This window comes from Syngnathoides biaculeatus, chromosome 5 (genome assembly GCF_019802595.1).
Source record: "Syngnathoides biaculeatus isolate LvHL_M chromosome 5, ASM1980259v1, whole genome shotgun sequence".
In the NCBI taxonomy this organism is placed as follows: domain Eukaryota; kingdom Metazoa; phylum Chordata; class Actinopteri; order Syngnathiformes; family Syngnathidae; genus Syngnathoides; species Syngnathoides biaculeatus.
The window spans coordinates 26992599-27010720 of record NC_084644.1 but is presented as its reverse complement, the minus strand read 5'-3'; the positions used below and the strand labels follow the sequence as shown (position 1 = coordinate 27010720).

At 41.3% G+C, this 18122-nt stretch overlaps 1 protein-coding gene across 2 annotated transcripts; it reads left to right on the top strand.

Annotated features, from left to right (window-relative positions):
• The first annotated feature begins 532 nt into the window (after positions 1–532).
• eva1ba (eva-1 homolog Ba (C. elegans)) lies at positions 533–17152 on the top strand. 2 transcript variants are annotated; one of them, XM_061820214.1, is made up of 4 exons: positions 533–818; positions 12248–12405; positions 14267–14349; positions 14620–17151. In XM_061820214.1, the coding sequence occupies exons 3-4, from the start codon at positions 14283–14285 to the stop codon at positions 15096–15098; spliced, it is 546 nt and encodes a 181-aa protein (XP_061676198.1). In that variant the 5' UTR covers positions 533–818; positions 12248–12405; positions 14267–14282; the 3' UTR covers positions 15099–17151. The 2 variants fall into 2 exon arrangements, with proteins under 2 accessions (XP_061676198.1, XP_061676199.1); XM_061820215.1 differs by lacking the exon at positions 12248–12405 and having other exon boundaries at positions 14620–17152.
• Positions 17153–18122: the final 970 nt, after the last annotated feature.

Sequence of the window (18122 nt, the reverse complement as noted above, 5' to 3'; positions counted from 1 at the left end):
GGGAGGGAAAAATAGCTCAAGTGGCGCACTAATGTTTTTCGAGTAAAAAAATACTACCATGCCTGCTGAGTACATCAATCTAAACATGACCTCAAGCAAGACCAGGAACACCACAACTCTGAAGACTTGGGGCTTTCGCTTTTTTCACGGCATTTTCCCCTCACACCTGGATTCTAAAAGGATCAGTCAGCATCCATTCTCTATTTCCCTGCGGCTTGCTTTTTTGCTTCATTTTCCCCAATATCCTCGTTGGCTTTTCAGTCAATGTTCAATCATTGGACCATCTACTTGTCAACATCTCTGATCTACCGTTTTTTTGTGTGGTAATCGTTGCATGCCTTGTGCTTATTTGCTGCATAAACACACCAAACATCCTGTATTTGATACCGACATCGAACTATGTTCACCCGGCTCCCCCCCTCCCTGAGTTGCTTGACCATATTAGGCTGTTCCCCCTTTTTTTTTTTCAGGCTTGAGTAGTGTGTGTGTGTGTGGTGTGTGTGTGTGTGGGTGGGGGGGGGGGGGGAACAGTATGACAGCTTTTCCTGCTCTGAATGCACTGGAGTCTGTAGAGCGAAGGAGAGAGAACTGTTGTTAGTCAGCCTCCAAGTTGGAGAGGAAGTTACCACCTCTTCCCAGACTCCACACACACATCCACACTTAAGGAATTTAACCGCAGCGGCAAAGCGAGCTGGGAAACAGTCAGGGCTGCTTGTTTGTGATGTTTTCCCCAACGTTCTTGGAGGGAATGATGTGCGTGTGTGTCCCTGAAGCTCTCTAGAGCCTTTGACCGGGACATGAGCTATCACTACACACTGGTGAGTACTGTTCCACCTTTCGTCGACATTCACGTAATGATTAATAATAGTCTACTTGGTATGAGTGTAAGTTTGCAAATGTGGTTGTGCCCTTGTGTAGATTTCCTCAATTGCGTTCCTTACTTAAATGTCCTTTTGTTGACAGTTTGCTGAGATAACCAACAAAACGTGCTTTTATATTCAGTACGTACAATCCCGGCTCACCTCTGCCTCTGTTTCACTTTTTACTTTTTGCTGAGCGTGCAGGACCGCTGTCTGGTCACCCCGAGGGTTTATTTTGTGACCGTGCGCGGCGTGGAGAAGAGAGCTGATGCAGCACTTATGTTTTGCGCCCGGGTACGACTTTTCCTGTGCAGCTGCGCGGTTCTGGCGCAACTCGCCGGAGTGAATGATGGCTTGTCACTTCGTAACACAAACAAACGCATCGCTCGAGGTTCACTGGGGTGTCTATCCGTTATTGGGACATTTGTGTTAAGAGGTACATCAATGCCATTTTAAAGCCTTTATTACTCACACAGTGGGGAAATTTCAGCTTCATGGCAGCATAGCAGTGTTACAAAAAATAAAATCCACGAATAATCATGTGTCAGTACTAGTACTAGTACTACTACAACGCCCCTTCAAAACTATAAATAGATTTTCAGTTATTCTATGTAAATTCTATGCTATCACTTTTTTGGGGGGGGGGGGGAGCGACATTAAACAGACATTCTGCGTATAAAAATGTGCATCCAGCAGTGCTGCAATCGGTAATCGAGGATTCTACTGAAATAGTCAAATATCCGGATAAAATATATTTTTCTGTTGTTAAAGTGCAATCATGAATACACAACAGAAAAATTTATTGTCTACAAACATTTCTAGTTGGGTAATTTCAAGCACAAATATAGATTTAAATTTAAACTTGTCAATTCTTGTGTGTATCAAAAACATATGGCATAATTTATGTAAGGTACGTTTGTGATCTTGTTAAAAATTTATAATTGTATCCAACTTCCTCAGTCGGAACAGTAGAGGGCAGTATACAAGAATGTCGTTTCATCTGGAATGGATGAGAGTTGTATGCTGATGGGTTGGTAAATAAAATGGACGAGAAAAGAAATACAGTACAAGACTAATGTGTGAGAACACTACGCGGACTACACTAGACTGTAATTTATAGGAAACACTAACAGCCATAACCGTGCCACTGTGTAACTATTTCGGTGATCGCTCACAAAGCTAGCTGCTAATGCTATCAACGATAAAAACATACATGCATTTAGCAGTGAGACGTCAGATATATTGTTGCTTTATGTTGTATATTTTATTTGTACAGCCATAAATAAAATGTTGCTTTCTCAGTGCTTTGGTCAAAGTTGTTAGTCTTTTCAAGTCCACGTCCAAGTTAAATTGCATGTATATTAACGTATTGTCAATTTGAGTCTAAAGTCATCTCATTCATGACTCGGGTAGTCTGACCCGAGTCCAAGGCACGTGACTCGAGTCAACGCCTCTGACAATCGCTGTTTCTACTGTGCACGTCTTGGCGTGTGAGGGACATTGTGACACACACAATGAGATGCACACTTGCAGTAGCCAAGAAAGTAGAAGTCACAATGGAATACTGTTATTATAACATGTTTTCACAGAGTTTGAAGAACATATGCCAGAGAGTATTGTTATATTGCCGTGTGAAAAAGGTTATTTATGTACCAATATTCATTATTTTGAGAGACATAAGTGCTGCAAGTCTTCAATTTTTCTTTTTATTCATTGTGCGTTAACTTTGAGTTAGCCATATTTTGTGAACAAAAATGAAAAAAGAGACCAAGGCTGTGATATATTTGAACATTCAATAGTTGCAATTCTGATGTGAATTTAGTTTTACAGTTAACATGAACTGGAGGATCAATAAATCAGTTTAAGCAAACCACATTCACTATTACTCATTTCTACTAAGTTGGGACCTTCGCAACCTCTTTTTGAGATCATGTAGTATCTGCATACTGTTCGGGCACTGCTGGAAAAAGGAGTTGGAGAAGAATAGGGAATGGATTGTTTGCATAACAGTGGTAAAAGCCGAGATTTTAGATTCCGTTCGATTGGATGTGATACTCATTTTTTGCTGACATCAGACTGATTTCCCATCACGAAGATCAGATAGAGACACACATAGCGAGAGTTATACATGTATAAACAATGCTCTTTATATATGGAAGCAAACTAGCAATATAAACTATGAGCAGTTGGCTGGTGCTATACTATCTATATGTAGTACACGTTGTAAGTCGCAAGTAAGTCTCATGTCTTTACCCTCAAGTCAGGAATCCGGTCCCAAGTCGAGTCAGGGAGGTCTCGAGTCAAGTCCCAAGTTGAGACGGGCAAGTCCAAAACTGTGAAATTTGCAAGTCCTGACTTTGAAACTTGAAATTTCTGACTTGCAATTTGACTCAGGGCTTGCCCGTCTCGACTTGTAACTTCACTCGACTCGAGGGCAAAGACTTGGGACTGATTTGTCACTTAAAAGGCGATGAATTGCTGTGCTACCCATGGAGATGTGAATTGGCACAGATGAAGCGACACTAGTCAACAGTAATTGTACATCTGTATCGATAATCGACTTCATGTATGCCGTTGGAAATGAGCAAAACTAAGTATTTGCATTGAATTGCCACTATGCATACTATAGATGTTAGGATAACAATAGTTAGCATTTGTGAATGGAGTAAGCAAAGCAAGTCGGGGGTTGTGCTGTTCTCAGGGGTCCCGGTTAATTGAGTACACTCTAGCTCCTCCAGTCAATCAGATAACGTTGATAACATAGGATGGGTGTTAATGGGTGTTTAGTTGACACCCTCAGAGGCCCCTCAGCAACAGTTGAGTCCTGCACAACCTCCCCGAGCTATTCAGACTTTACTGACCACCATAATGAAATCCAAAATCCCTCCGACCCATTCATCAGTCTTGTCTCTGTCTCGAGGAGGCCTCTTAGCGCTGCTCTCTTTTTAGCTGAAAGGTCGTGATCTGATTGGGGATGTTTGGTTAGACTTCCATTGTGCCAATCAGGATGCTGGAAAGTTTCTCAAAGACGAGGCAGGAATGAACGTAGTGAGGTATGAGTTGCAATCAAAAGTGACGTGATACTGATGGGTTTTAATTACTGAGCGATGAAATCGTGCTTCAAGTCTCATGGTGGATCCTCAGAGACTTAGTTCCAATTTCGGGCTCATAAAAAAACAGAACACATCCAAAAGACTGAAAGACAGTAATAGTGGGAATGTTTGTCTAAGTCATCTTGCATCCCATTCGTGGATACGCCAACATCATTTTGTGCCCTCAGCATTTTCCCCTCTTAAATTACATTGCTTGACAGTCTTGATTGCTGCTTTGACGAGCGTTTTAATGTGTCCCTGCTGTGAGAATATGGACCCCAACAAATTTGTACTTTTCTCAGTTTACAGAGACGCCGGTGTTGAATTGAGTTTGGCGATGTCCTGACAAAAATCTGCCTCTGCGTTTTAAACATAACCTATTAAAGATGGGATATTTGCACATCTGTGTGCACTTTCACACAGCAGTCAGATGTTCAGTGACAAGTTTGGGAATGTAAAATTCTTTTTGAACAATTGCTTTCAATTAGCAGGATGAGAATAGCCAGTTTCAGCTACTTTCCACTTTTTCACATTTGGCACCATTTCAGCATAACCTCACATGAATATGTTACCAATTTGATAGTATCTCTGAAGGTGGAAAATTACCAGGTAAACATCTCACCCTATGTCAGTGCCTTTCACACTAAACAGCACTTTGGGGGGGAAACAGCTTTGGAAGGCCGTCTAGAAAGGATTTATGTGACAGTTAGTCTCTTTCCCGCAGAGATTCCGAAAAAAAAAATGCTGAATCAATGTTATAAAGATCCAGCAAACGTCCACCTGTGCAGAGGAGCCAATGAAACTGGATATTCCATTAACTAAAGTGCTAGGTGTTAAAGCTCCCCCTTATGACATGGCGAAATAACCTTGGGGGGGGGAAAAAACGTGTCAGGGTCCGAAAACTATCCGAAAGGCAAATATTGGTGGGGCGGCTTCCTACAGAAAAACAGTACACGGACAAAATGCAGAAAATTGTGATTTTACAGCAGTTTAAAATGAATTACTCATTTGTATCTGTTGACAAGGCATCATTTGTTACTTAACGTGTCATCCTTAGAACCTTGTGGGCTAAACCTTGAGGAGACGGCATGCGGCAATGCCTTGGGACCAAATCAGGGAAAAAGGCAAACACGTGTTGTGTGTCACAGGCTAATGGGCGGTGGCGGCTGTATAATTGAGACAGCGTGTTGCGCTGCTGAATAGCGTCCAAGATCGATGTAACGGGTGAGCTCATGGTTTGATTATCTAAAACCAGCGCTGGTTTCAAGAACAGGAGAAGAATGTTAATCAGGAATTCTCACCACATGCAGAACCTTACGGAGCAGTCCTGTCACCAAATATGCGTGCACAGTAATTTGTCTTCTTGCTTGATAACACTAGGATGAGGATGCTACTCTAAAGGCCTGATTTACCAAGATCCCAAAGATCCTAGCCTGCAATAAATTGTGTGTTCACTTACTCTATCAGATTGCGCCCATTGTTGGCAACAGATGGAAAAGCGGCAGAGACCTCCATATTTAAATAAAGGTTTTGCACTTGATGTTTTTTACTGGTGCTGTGCTTAAGACCAGAAAATCCTAGATCAAGACTTTTCCAAGACTAGAACTCATCAAGATCAATACAAGACCAAGACTTTTGAGAGGCGTGACCGAGACAAAGACAAGCCAAGGCCAAAACAAGACCTTAAAATCAATTATAAAAAACATGTAAAGTTTAAAGCGTTAAAAGGAATTTCTCTCTTTGATTTTTATGTTCTTTTACATACGTTTGACAGCCAAAAACATGGTGTCTCCAGCTCTTTCGAAGCACAATGTAAAAATCTTGCTTAAAAAAAAATTCTTAAGGAAAAAAAAATTTCTTCCGTGCACATATTTATCAAAAAAAAAAAAAAAAAGTTTACCTCTGCCTTTTGGACAGATAATCCAACCACTGCAATTTGTTTCCGGGTTGATGAATCACATTGGGGAGCTAAAGTGATCTATTTGCATCTACAAATCCTAGAATACACTGAATGAACTATGCGACGATTGTGCCCGTTTAGGAGATGCAGTCCTGTGTGCGCCCAGTTAGTCGATCAACTTCCCCATCAGGTTGCATCAGCAATTAAGTTGGTGGCCATTTTTGTACATACAGACCAATGTAATTTACATACAAAAGCATCGCGGTTCTGCTTCGCTTCAGGAGCACATCTGGCTGCTATTAAGCACTTGTCCTAGCCCACAGCGCCATCACATATCTCCACTACTCTCCCATTACCTGCAACGGCTCACAGAACACGCTCTCCGCGGGACAAGCTCTGCTCTGTAGTTACTTCCCCCACCGCTGACGACATGAGGACACGCAGGGCATTGATTCATTTTCAAGTCTGTTTTATTGAAAAGTTTCTCATCTTCAAATGCAAGGCTGGCTCACATGCACATTTCTTCATTCAACGTTGTTGTTCGTTGAGTGTCAAATAATGCGTGACTAGAACACGTTTTTGTTTTCTTTGGATTGAAGATCAAACGTTTCAGATTGAAGTGGATCATGTCAAAGTCTGAGCGCTGAGCAAACAACATAGGCTTTAAATTCACACCCACTCATTGGGGGTTTCGTACAAGTGTTTTGTTTTGTCACCAAGTTTTGGACTTTGCAGCTGCAAACAAACAGAGCTTTATCTATGAATAGAAACGTATCACGAATACTGTACTTGTTTTAAAGAGTATTGGAGCAAAGGTTAAATATAAACATGGGCAAGTACACGTTGGCTATGTTTTACTTCACACCTGGACATGCTGCAATCAATCCAAAGTGAAAACATCCACATCAATGCCAACTGTCGCACCAAAAAAACTTAATGGGAACATTTTTACAGTCAGAAGTGTCACAGCATTGTTTTTGTGCTAAACCTTGTTAATATTAAAAAAAAAAAAAAACAATAAAACCCTAATGCATTCCTTGTGTTGCATGCAAAATTGATAAAGAATTCTGTTCATTATGTAATGTGTCAATAAAACGGGAACTGTGAACGGGTAAGGGCAGTCGGTATAAACATAACATCATGTAGTGGGTTGACGCACTCTTGACTGCTCTAAATGAAGAAGACTCTGCATCTTGCACATCTGTGACTCTTACAAGGAATAGTTCCTATTAACTGAATGTCTCTTTTTCTTTGCTCTTGTTAGTTTGTTTCTTCTTTGTTCTGAATGTCGAACCAGGGCAGCACTGACTGCCAGAGACAAATTCCTTGTTGTTAAATACTTGGCCGTTAAAGCTGATACTGATTTTGATTTCTGATTTCTGAGAAATCAAAACACAGCCTTCACTGTTTTTGATGCTAGCTGTTTCAAACATTTGTACTGCATATACGTTTCCTGAAAATTTCAATTGGCTTACGAATTCAACAACTTCAATTGTGTTTGAGTTTAGTGGTCGTGGTGTGTTTGATAACTGATTTATGTGAACACCACAAACCTTTCTTGTTTTCATGGGTTGTCATGCTCATATTCCGCTGTTGTTGTAAAATATGTAGCCAGCGGTCAACTCACAGTCACTAAATCAAAGCAGAGAATTGTTTGAAAGTTCTCCATGACCTAGGTCTGGTTTGGAGGCGGGGTCGACCACATGCCTGTCCCAGGTCCAACTGTCATACAGCCTTGGCCTGGTGGAGGCTGACTTCTCCAGCAAAGATTCTCAGATGTGCTTATGTTTGTTTGTTGTGGCTTCCATGAGACGTTGCCTTCACCTTGCGAGAACTTCATGAGTATTTTCACAGGGATTTCAAATCCTGTCTTAAGACCTGCAACATTGGCACTTTTAGATTTAGGACCGGTCATGTTGGGCAGCCTCGTGGTTAGTGAGGTTTCCTGGTTGGAATCTTGTAAATTCATGCAGACGACATTGAAGCGGGAACCACAGCAAAGTGGCTGTGACTGCATTTATATTTTAAAATCACAATAGTAAGAGAAAATGTATGGCTAAAAGACAAATGACTGTTCACTGCAACCTGAGATTGTAAAGCTATATTTATCTTACATTTAGGCATATCTGTCTCACAGTTCTGAGCTTGGTTTGAAAAGGGTAAGGACCTTTTCAGTGACCTACCGCAGTTAGGAAATCATTCGTCTTAGCAGACATTCCAAGCTTAGGAGACTGAACATGATGCTGAAGGAAGTCCTGGATGATAGGGCCATTGTCGTTTTAGGATGATAACAAAAATAAGCACTGATCATATGAGTGATCCTTCAGAGAAAACAATCCCCGGACAGAAATAGCATTTCCCATTTCCCACAGGAGTGAACACAACATACTGTGCTAAAGTCAAGCAGTCTTTTGAGAAGTTCAACTCCGATCAAATGTAAAGCTACAGATTTTATTTAGGCTGTCAACATTGGATGAAATGACCTTTAGTAAGAACAGGAAAGGGGTGTGTGAGTGTTTAACCTCAGGATATGAAGCCCGAAAAAAACAAAAGGATAAGCCAGTGAGGACCAAAAATAGCAGCAGATATTAATGGCGTGGGAGCCACGACCATACACCAAGAATAATTGGAAAATCTCATTACGACTGTTTTATATCCTCTGTTCCGGTCTGCAAATGAAAACACTAAATGTCTGGGAAAGGCTGACATTAAAGCAGAAATATTAGGCCCTTTTAAATCTGCCTATAAAAGTCACTTTTCCAACCTATACCGTTCTTCTATACAAACGGCACTCACACGGGATGGGTGGCCGACTCCCTCCATCTATCCTTTTTATACAGACAACTCGTCCTTAGTATAGTGAAGCCCATCCCAGTTGACTTTAGAGCAAGAGGTGGGGTTAAACCGCGATTGCTCGCCAGCCAATCACAGCAGTTACTGTATCACCAAACAAACCAATGGACAATTTAGTTTCTAATTTAGTCAGTGAATTTAACATGCATGCTTTTTGAATGTCGGACGAAGCCAATACCCAGCGAAAACCCAGCCAGCAGGAAAAGAACATTTGAACTCCACACAGGATAGCAGGAGCAGGAGTTTCAAACCCAAAACCGCTTCGCTGTGAGGCAGATCAGCAAACCACACCCACCGTGCTGATGATTAGTAATGCAATAATGGTTATACAAGATCATCCTTCAATTGCTGGTCATTTGTCTTTTTTCTTGACATCTCCCACTACCACGATATTGAAGTGGTCCATTAACATGCATTTTTCCACTTTGCTGCAGTTCAGCATTCCCAAATCACTGCAATGGAACACTGTGGTGCCTAATATGAAACATTATAATCTCTTTTTGGAGTGATCAGTCATTTGTCTGTTTTCTGGACATTTTTCTGCCACCACTGGGATTTTAAAATTTTCAGCCAGGATGCATTTTTCAACTTCAAAATTCCTTGCATTTCTGCTTCAGTTCCACCTTTGAAGCACTGGAGAATGGGGAATGCCTTCAAACTCCATCCAGAAAAACTAGATCTGAGATTATAATCCCTAACTGGAGGGACCTGTATTTAGCCTATCAATTTTATGATCATATATAGCATATATGTCAGAGTCTATATGTAAGGATCACCCACCTTTGCTGGGTTCTGTATAAAAGGCTGTGACAGCAATTTTTGCGGGATCTCTGCATGAAAGAGGCCACTGTGCTATGTTTTCCCACAGTACCATTGCCTGTTTTTTTTTTTTTAAACAGCAGTTTTGCCTCACGCAGGAAAGCACAACAATGCAGGCTATAGAGTGAATGTTAAAGGCTTTACTGCTCTTATAACGACACCATTGTTGTAAAACAGCCAGGGTTTGTAAGAGCAAAGCAAACTTGGCCCGCACACTTGACTGAAAGTAGAGATTAGGGAGGATCGGATCTGTTAATAATTTACCTTAGCAGTAAAAACCAAAACACAGCAAAACAACACAGTGGTGTAATTGGTAATGAGATGGGCTTCAGGGAGAGCCCCTGTGGTCTTAAACTGCCATGGAGTCTTGACGGAGCTGAAGATGTCAGCATTCCAGTGAAGGTGTGCAACTGTTAACTTTGGCCTTGAAATCTACTGTAGCCGTCTATTATATTACCCGTGGGACAAAATCAGTCATTTCAGTACAAGGATGCGCTCTTTGTCTCTTCTTAGTTAACTTAGTTCGGTCTTTAAGGCGGAATGGAAAAGAAACTTTCACCAAAAAGCAAGGAAGCTCAGCAGGTAATTGGCGGAACACAGGATCAGAATTTGTTTCACTCCTACTAGGGCAGTAAATCCAAGATTTCGGTTTTGCCCGTGTTAATATTTCAACGTTACGAACAATAGGCACTAAACTACCAAAAGAATACTTATGTGGCTAGTACAAGATGACATGCTTGCTTACTGCCGTACCTAGTGCTTTTCACTTCATTGTTTTCATTTCACATTCACTATAATAATAATAGTAATTTATACAGCACATTTCGAGGCAGCTAAGGACATTTAAAAATTACTGATAGGGGGATTAAAATACATCTTCAGGTCTGAAAAAAAAAATAAGGGACCACAACTCATTTGTCAATCCATCCAACTAATCTTTATTGAGATGCGAAGACACTTCAAAATTCGTTTGTACTTTTCCTGTAGATGTCTATATGACTGCGACACACACACAGCTTGGAGCACTGGCTGCAAAAACCTTTCCTTGATTTAGAGTCTGCTTTTTTTCTTGTGTTTATCTCATTAATCAAACATTTTAACCTTGTGATGACCAGATTATATCCTTCAGGAACCAAAATGAACTGAAATGTGCTGCTGCATGGGGTGGAAACAAGATGGAAATCGTGACCATTCTGTCAAGTCAGGGGCTCTATTTTGTTCATTGACTCCACTGGGAGTCAGAAGATAAAAAATGTTCCCCTGAAAAATCTTCCAAGCTCTAATAACTCCACTAACAGTTGCTCGCCCCCAAATCCCCCCCCCTCCCCCACTTCACCAGTTGTAAAAGGTCACAGTTTTTCACAGATTTAAGGACATTTTTCACAACCCACCCATCAATTTGCAAACAAGGCCCCCTCATTTTTTAAATGTATGATGTCAAGAACTTATATTGGGGAACCGTTTTGGGGTGATGTATTTTTCTAGGTCTGTCCGTAGATAAACAGTTATGGTATCACACTCCTGTTGGTCGTTATCAAGGTCATTGCTTTAACAGTTTTAGGGTTTCTGCCACGGGCAAGTTTAACAGCCTGTCATTGGACTGTTTGGAGTTCCTCTGGGCCAAATGTGTTGAGTTGTTAAAAGTCTAGTGGCAAGGAATGAAATTAGACTTGCTTCACTCTTGAGGAATGATTTCTCTTTCACACCCTTGCTCTAACCTCCATCAATGTGTTTTAAAGTTATATTTGAAGGGAATGACTAACCTATTATTGGAACTATAATGGACCTTAGTCATGAACTGTTCTTCAGACCAGATGTCCTCTATCGCTCTTACCAGCGTTTCTGTGATCCCTAAAACCTAGATCCTTAATAACTTTAGAACCGTTGTAAAAAGGTCATTAAGGTTAGGAATTTAGGTCTTTCTTCTTAAAAACCTTACCTAAAGGTAACATATGAAACTTCTGAGAAACATGCAAATCTGGAAAGTACTCAGTACATTTCCATAAGAAAGAAATTATTCACAATGATCACTGAAAAACTTTGACCAAATGATTTTCAAGGGAAAATTAGCTAGTGAAAATTAGGCATTGCTTCATTTGGGAGGTTTAGGTGAGGACTTGTCACAATACACTGATGTTTTGTTCTAACCCATTCTTGGGTATTATTAGCTGTGAGTTTCAGGCATTGATCCTTGTTGGACAACCTGTGGCCAACTCTCCTGACACTAGGAGCCTATTTCATGATATGGAAAAGCAGCGCCAGAATAAAACCGCCATGTTTCATGCTTCCTGAAACTGGGTAGCACATTTCACTTCAGAACGTGGTGATAGTCATGAGTTTTTGATTATCCCCTGGACAGATTCAAAACACCCTCCGCAGACACAGCGAAGTATATCACAAAGTTCCTTTTTTTTTCCACAGTTGGTGTTTTTTCTTCAGACTGACTTCAGACTGTGGCCTCTGACTTTTAACCTAAAAATGCCTTCCAATTGATTCAAATAGTCAAGCAGAGATGAGACTATCTCAAGTTTGAAAGAACAAGGCATAAACAGACAACTTTTTTGGAGTCACTCTGAAACAAAAGACCTCATTCTGGTCTTGTGTTGGACCGTGAACACTTCATTCTGCCTACCGTTGTTTGCACTGCAGACGCGTCAGTGATTCTGGATCTAATGCGGCTTGACGTGTGTGTGTGGATGTGTGTGTGTTTGCTCTTGTCTCAGGGTGGCGAAATGAACTGTTTAGCCTGAAGACCAAAGATCACAAGCTCGCTCCAGCGGTGAGACACAAAAGAAGGATTCGCAATTCTTTTCTCATTACCGAGTCCTCCCCTAATACGATGAGCTACAACTGAAGAGCGGCTTTATTATTTGATTTAATGGTAAGTACTTGATCTGTGTTGTGTACACCTCGGTACCTCACTAACCACATGGCTTCTGGTGTACATGTGTGGATTTTTGATGCTTGGAAAAATTTGTCAAATAATGCTCACATGACATTTTGCATTGAACCATCGCTGAGGTCATGAGCAGGTGAAGTTTGGAGGCCAACACAGATATAAATATGCGTTTTTTTTTGTAATTTAAAGCCATCCATGTTCCATATGTAAGGCCTACTGACATGGTTGGACTTAAGTTCGAACAGGACACCGGTGTGTCATTATTTGTCTTCGTTCCACCGCTGGCCACAAGATAGTGCTAACATGAGTTGGGAGTATTGTGGGCACTTTCCTTTGATTAACATTAGTTTTATATTTTCATCTGAGTTCCATCATGATGTCATAAGGCTGAGCAAGCAGAACTTCTGGAAGCAGCTTTAAGGTGGAGGAAACTGGGATTTAGGGAAGCTCCAAGTACAAAATACGAAACCCTCATGTCTGAGCAGCGACGTGAAAAAATCGCACGATAAAGTCACACTTTTGTTGTCTTACAACCCCCTATTCCAGTCTGAAAATTAAACACTACAAAAGCCAGAAATGACCAGACAATGTAAATAATGTTAGTCCCAGACCAACTACTCATGAAAACAGCAGAACATTTCCATCTTGAATAGGCAGTGTGAAAGTAGCTTGAGGCATAACAGAGCAGGACAGCGCCTGTGTAAAAGAATTCTACAATGCCTTAACTGGAGTGTTAGTTTAAATCAACTAATTCTTCTACACTGTTGTGTTGAAACCAATTGTCGCTGTTCAACAACTATTTTATGTAACGCCGCGCAGACCGCCCTCTGTAACACCCTTGTAACTGTCCAAAGCGTGCAAATTTGAGTGTCGACTTCATTTTTCCGTATATCTTCACATAACACAAACCTGGAAAAAGGCCGAATGTTCCAATTTCATACGAAGTGTGAAAATGACAACTGTGGTCATTGACTGGGGACAGTGCTCTTTGTAAGAATGTTGAGCAATACCAGAAGTATGGTGTGAACTTGTTTTAAAAGTAATTATCACTGTCTGACAACCTTTTTATACTTTATATCACACCAAAGTGTTCTCTGTTACACTGCTTATATTACTTCTGAAGCCATCAAATTTGAAGGTCGGATTCCACAGTCGGTGCTGTTCAGACAAAACAGCGGCCTAGAAAAAAAACCATAAAATGTGCGCTTTCATAGGCAGCACAAAAAAGGCTTGAGGTGTAAGAAGGCAGGACAGCTCTTGTGTATAGGATATTCTGCAACGCCCGACCATCGGTATGAAGTTTAACACCTGACATATTGCCCGGTTGTGTCACTGGTGGAAATGTACTAGACCCTCCCTTGTTACACTTCTAACTCTTCTAACACTAACACTGAAGTATTCAAATATACGGGTCGGATATGAAGGAAAAATACTTCTCGGCCATAAGGGTAAAATAATCAAATGAAAAACAGTCAGTAGGCTGAAAATTAGTTCCGTAACCTCAAAACGTTGTCTGTTGCGACCACCTGCTGATTCCATCAGAAAGGAGGAAATCCTCTGTGACCACTTGTAAAACTGACCCTTAATCAGTGCTTGAGGGGTGTGTCATGCTTAAGAGGGTAAGGCGCCGCGCCATGTGCCAGATGCATAACTATGCCAAAAAGAGCACACAGAGGAGCTTTTGTTTGACCCTTGCATGCATCATCCTGCCCACCCGCAGGCATACGAAGCTCCACTGTGTTCTGTGGGTATGATATGGAATGTTTTCTGTCGTCTGTCGTCTTGCTGTGCAATTAATAGTCAGGCTCATTATGTGCATGCCCCTGTGATTTATCTTTTCCAGCTTTGAAGAAGCCACCATGGATGTCAAAAAGAAGGAAATGGATCTCCTGAGCAACAGCATAGCAGCTTATGCGCACATCAAGGGTATGTTTCATTCTCATCAGAAATTACTCATCCAGCCATCTATTTTCGATAGTTCTACCTGACGGTCACTGGTGAGCTGGAGCCTAAAACAATTGATTTTGGGCAAAAGGCGGGATTAATCTTGGACTGGTCACAAGCCAATCACAGGGCACAATTAGACAAATAAGCATTCACATTCATACCTATGTAGAATTTCAAATGGCTTGAATATCGAATTCTACAGCTTTCAATTAAAATTTTTATGTTTGACTATTTTCCATGTTCCCCCAGCCAACCCCGAGAGCTTCGGCCTGTACTTTGTGCTGGGTGTGTGCTTCGGCCTGGTTCTGACACTTTGCTTGCTGGTTATCCGCATCTCCTGCAAGCCACGCACCCGCACCACCACCACCACCACCACCACCACCACCACCACCACTGGGGCCGCCTCCTCCACGCCCGAGAAAAAATCACCACGAGACGACGAAGATGGAGAGAGTGACGATGAGGAAGAGGATGACGAAAGGGACGACATGGAAGCCCCCACCCTTCTGCTCGCCGCCACCGCCACCACAGTCACCACAGAGATCCCCTTGGGGAATGAGAGCAACCACTCGGACGGGACCCTAAACGTGTTCACGTCGGCTGAGGAGTTGGAGAGGGCGCAGCGGCTGGAGGAGCGGGAACGTATCATACGAGAGATCTGGAGGAACGGACAGCCGGACATCCTGGGATCAGGGATGGGGACAATCGGAAGAGTGCATTACTACTAACAGCACCAGGCCCTGAAGACTGGAAGGCTTGTGGTGCAAAGTTACAATACCAAAAAGTGTCTTGTTACAGACTAATGAGTGCATATTGACAACAACAAAAACTATCTAGTATGAATGGAGCTGATGACACTTGAAGTATGGCACTTAATAACATGACGTGTACACAAGGTTATACACTACTCACACAAGGTTAGAGATAAAGGATTTCTTTTCAAATCTACCTTTGTACCCCTCCTGTTTTTAAGCAATCAATATGACAAGAGTTCCCAAAAATAACATTGTCAAAATGCTGATTCTGGTTGAAATTTCCACTTCAACCTAATTACAGTAAATATCATCAAGAATTTTGAGAATCCGACAACGTCCTCCAATGAAAGTTCTTTTGTGTTGGGAATGAATGGCCTTTTCGGGGTATGTTTTTGTTTGACATCGCCTATCGATTTTCACCGTATAACGAAGAACTGGTTCACCCACCCAAAAATCAGAAAATAGGTGAACTTGAAAATGAAGAACTGGCAGCATGTAGGGGTTCACTGCACTTCTCCCAATAAGACAGGACAGGACACTTAGTCACCAATGTATTTTGCAGCAGTTTCAAGGCAACATTTCTCGCCAAAACCGAATAACCCTAACTTTTTCTGAGTCGTGCACATGCAGTGGCAAGGCAAGACAGACTTTCATTATGTTTGCAATGAGGCTTCAACAGTGTCTATGACGGACACCCACAGGAGGGCCATAGAGGAAATGGCATTGTTTGAACACAAACATATCACTTAATCTGGGAGGGTAGATTACGTTACAATTAAATTAAGGTTAAAATGAAAAGGAAATTAAGGCATTTAGCTAAAATAGTTTGCAGATGTTCCCTGTGGGTTAAAAAAAGCTATTCAAACAATTTTGCCTGGATTTCATCTACAACAATTTTCATACTTACGTGCTGTATGTGCCATTTTTTTCTTGCGACTTTATAATTAAAAAAAAATGGAAACGTTACAAAACTTAACCTTTGTCTGAGAAAAATATTTTTACAAGGGCACAAAACGGAAGGGGCCTAATGTGGTGGGATAGCAGAGTAATTTCCTTCAAAATGGAGGGCAGGAAAGTATTATGGCGCCACATGCACACTTCCCACACAGTTACTGTATGTATACATGTACTATTGGTCTACAGAAGTTTTACATTTTTCATCGCTTGGTATCTGTTGTGAATGATGTATACTTGGTACCTGGGGAAACGCACCAGCGAATGAGAAGCCAGCATTGCGATGGTATTAACCAATCAGGGAGTTGCTCTCTTTTAACAGCACTTGGCTACATTTTCAATCTTTTAAAGTCAGTTAAACTGCATCCACTAACCTTCATTTTTTTCTTCATGCACATTAAAAGTGCAGTTATGACACAAAACATTACATTTAAACTTAAATATGTACTTTAATCGCATAAATACGTACTAAAACTCAACACTACACAAGTCTCTCATTGGCTTGGCAGTTAGTTGCTTTTTCTGTCCTTTAAAGTCACAATCATTCATTCATTGACATTTATTACTATGCGAATTGTGACTGCAATTATTACAAACGCTTTCCTAATTTCATTTTACTTCCATGTACATATATTTGTTTTGTATATTCGACATGGCAGCATCGTCAGCAACAATGGCGGACTTGGATGACGTCTCAAAAGAAGTGAACCTGCAATATTTTTTCCAGTCTTGCCAAGACACTTCATCTCCATTCATTGCCAATATCTGTTTTACTCTCTCACTCCTTTACCTATACAATTTTGCTGGGCTAATTGCTTGACTTTTGTTACCATGATGACTCGGTACTACTTGGCGAATGGCCACTACTTGCAAAAATAAAGACTGTAAAAGTGTGGAGTGCATTTTAACGTATTCAAGCAGCACTTCATCAACAAGCCAGCATATTAATATTTGTCCATTTGTGGTACAGATTTGTGCTACACAAGCATGCAAGCAGCAGGCACGTTTGCCAAACAGAAATACCCTTCACAACTACCCAGGTTGACAACTATGAGCTGGATAACAAAATGCACATTTTTAGAAATTCCAAAAAGAATCATTTCAATAAGTTTTTCATTTTTAGTTTTTCAATTCATCAATGGATGAATTGAACCCTGAAGTGGTCGCCAGTCATTCACGCGGCACATTTATAGACGCAGACAACCATTCACACCATCACTGAGTGGGAAATGAACAGACGCTGCCCTCACCGAAGTCAGGCAAGTGTACCACTACATTATCATGTTCAAGTGATGATCAAAATAGATTGATTAATTTGATAATTAATCAGTTGTCTAGGCACACCGTGCTGCGTACACTGGTTAGCACATCTACTGTACCTCACAGTTCTGAGGACCAGGGTTCAAATCCCGGTCCTGCCTGTATGGAGTTCACATGTTCTCCCTTGCACATGCGGGGGTTTTCTCTGAGGACTCTGGTTTCCTCCCACATCCCAAAAACAAGCATGGTAGGCTGATTGAAGACTCTAAATTGCCCTAAGTGTGAATGTGAGTGTATAGTTGTTTCTATGTGCCGTGTGATCTGATGGTGACCAGTTCAGGGTGCGCCCAACCTCTTGCTTGAAAACAACTGGAATAGGCTCCAGCACGCCTGCGACCACAGTGAGGGTAAGTGGTACAGAAAATGGATGGATGGAATTACTTGATGACTAATCAGTTAATTGTTGCACCTCTACTTCGCCCTCTATTCGGTGGCTTTAACATCAACCTCTCTATTGAAGAAACATGAACAGTGACAGTAAAAGCATGCATTGGATTTTCACCCATGGAGGCAGCACTTCATCGCCAAGCCGCAGAATTAACATTTTTCAATTGACGTAGCGGATCCTTATGAGGGGTGCGTCCACTGGACGTACAAATTTAACACAATAAAATAAGCCATCAAACATGGACTGTACATGGACTGATGTGTAACTCTATTTCCATTTTTCCTGTGGGAAAAAATGGATTCTAAAGGATCCACATTATCAAGATGCATAAAATC

Coding starts and splice junctions, on each gene's coding strand:
- eva1ba (XM_061820215.1), top strand. CDS start 14,283: ATGGATGTCAAAAAGAAGGAAATGGATCTCCTGAGCAACAGCATAGCA. Junction 14,350..14,619: donor AGCTTATGCGCACATCAAGG/GTATGTTTCATT, acceptor ATGTTCCCCCAG/CCAACCCCGAGAGCTTCGGC.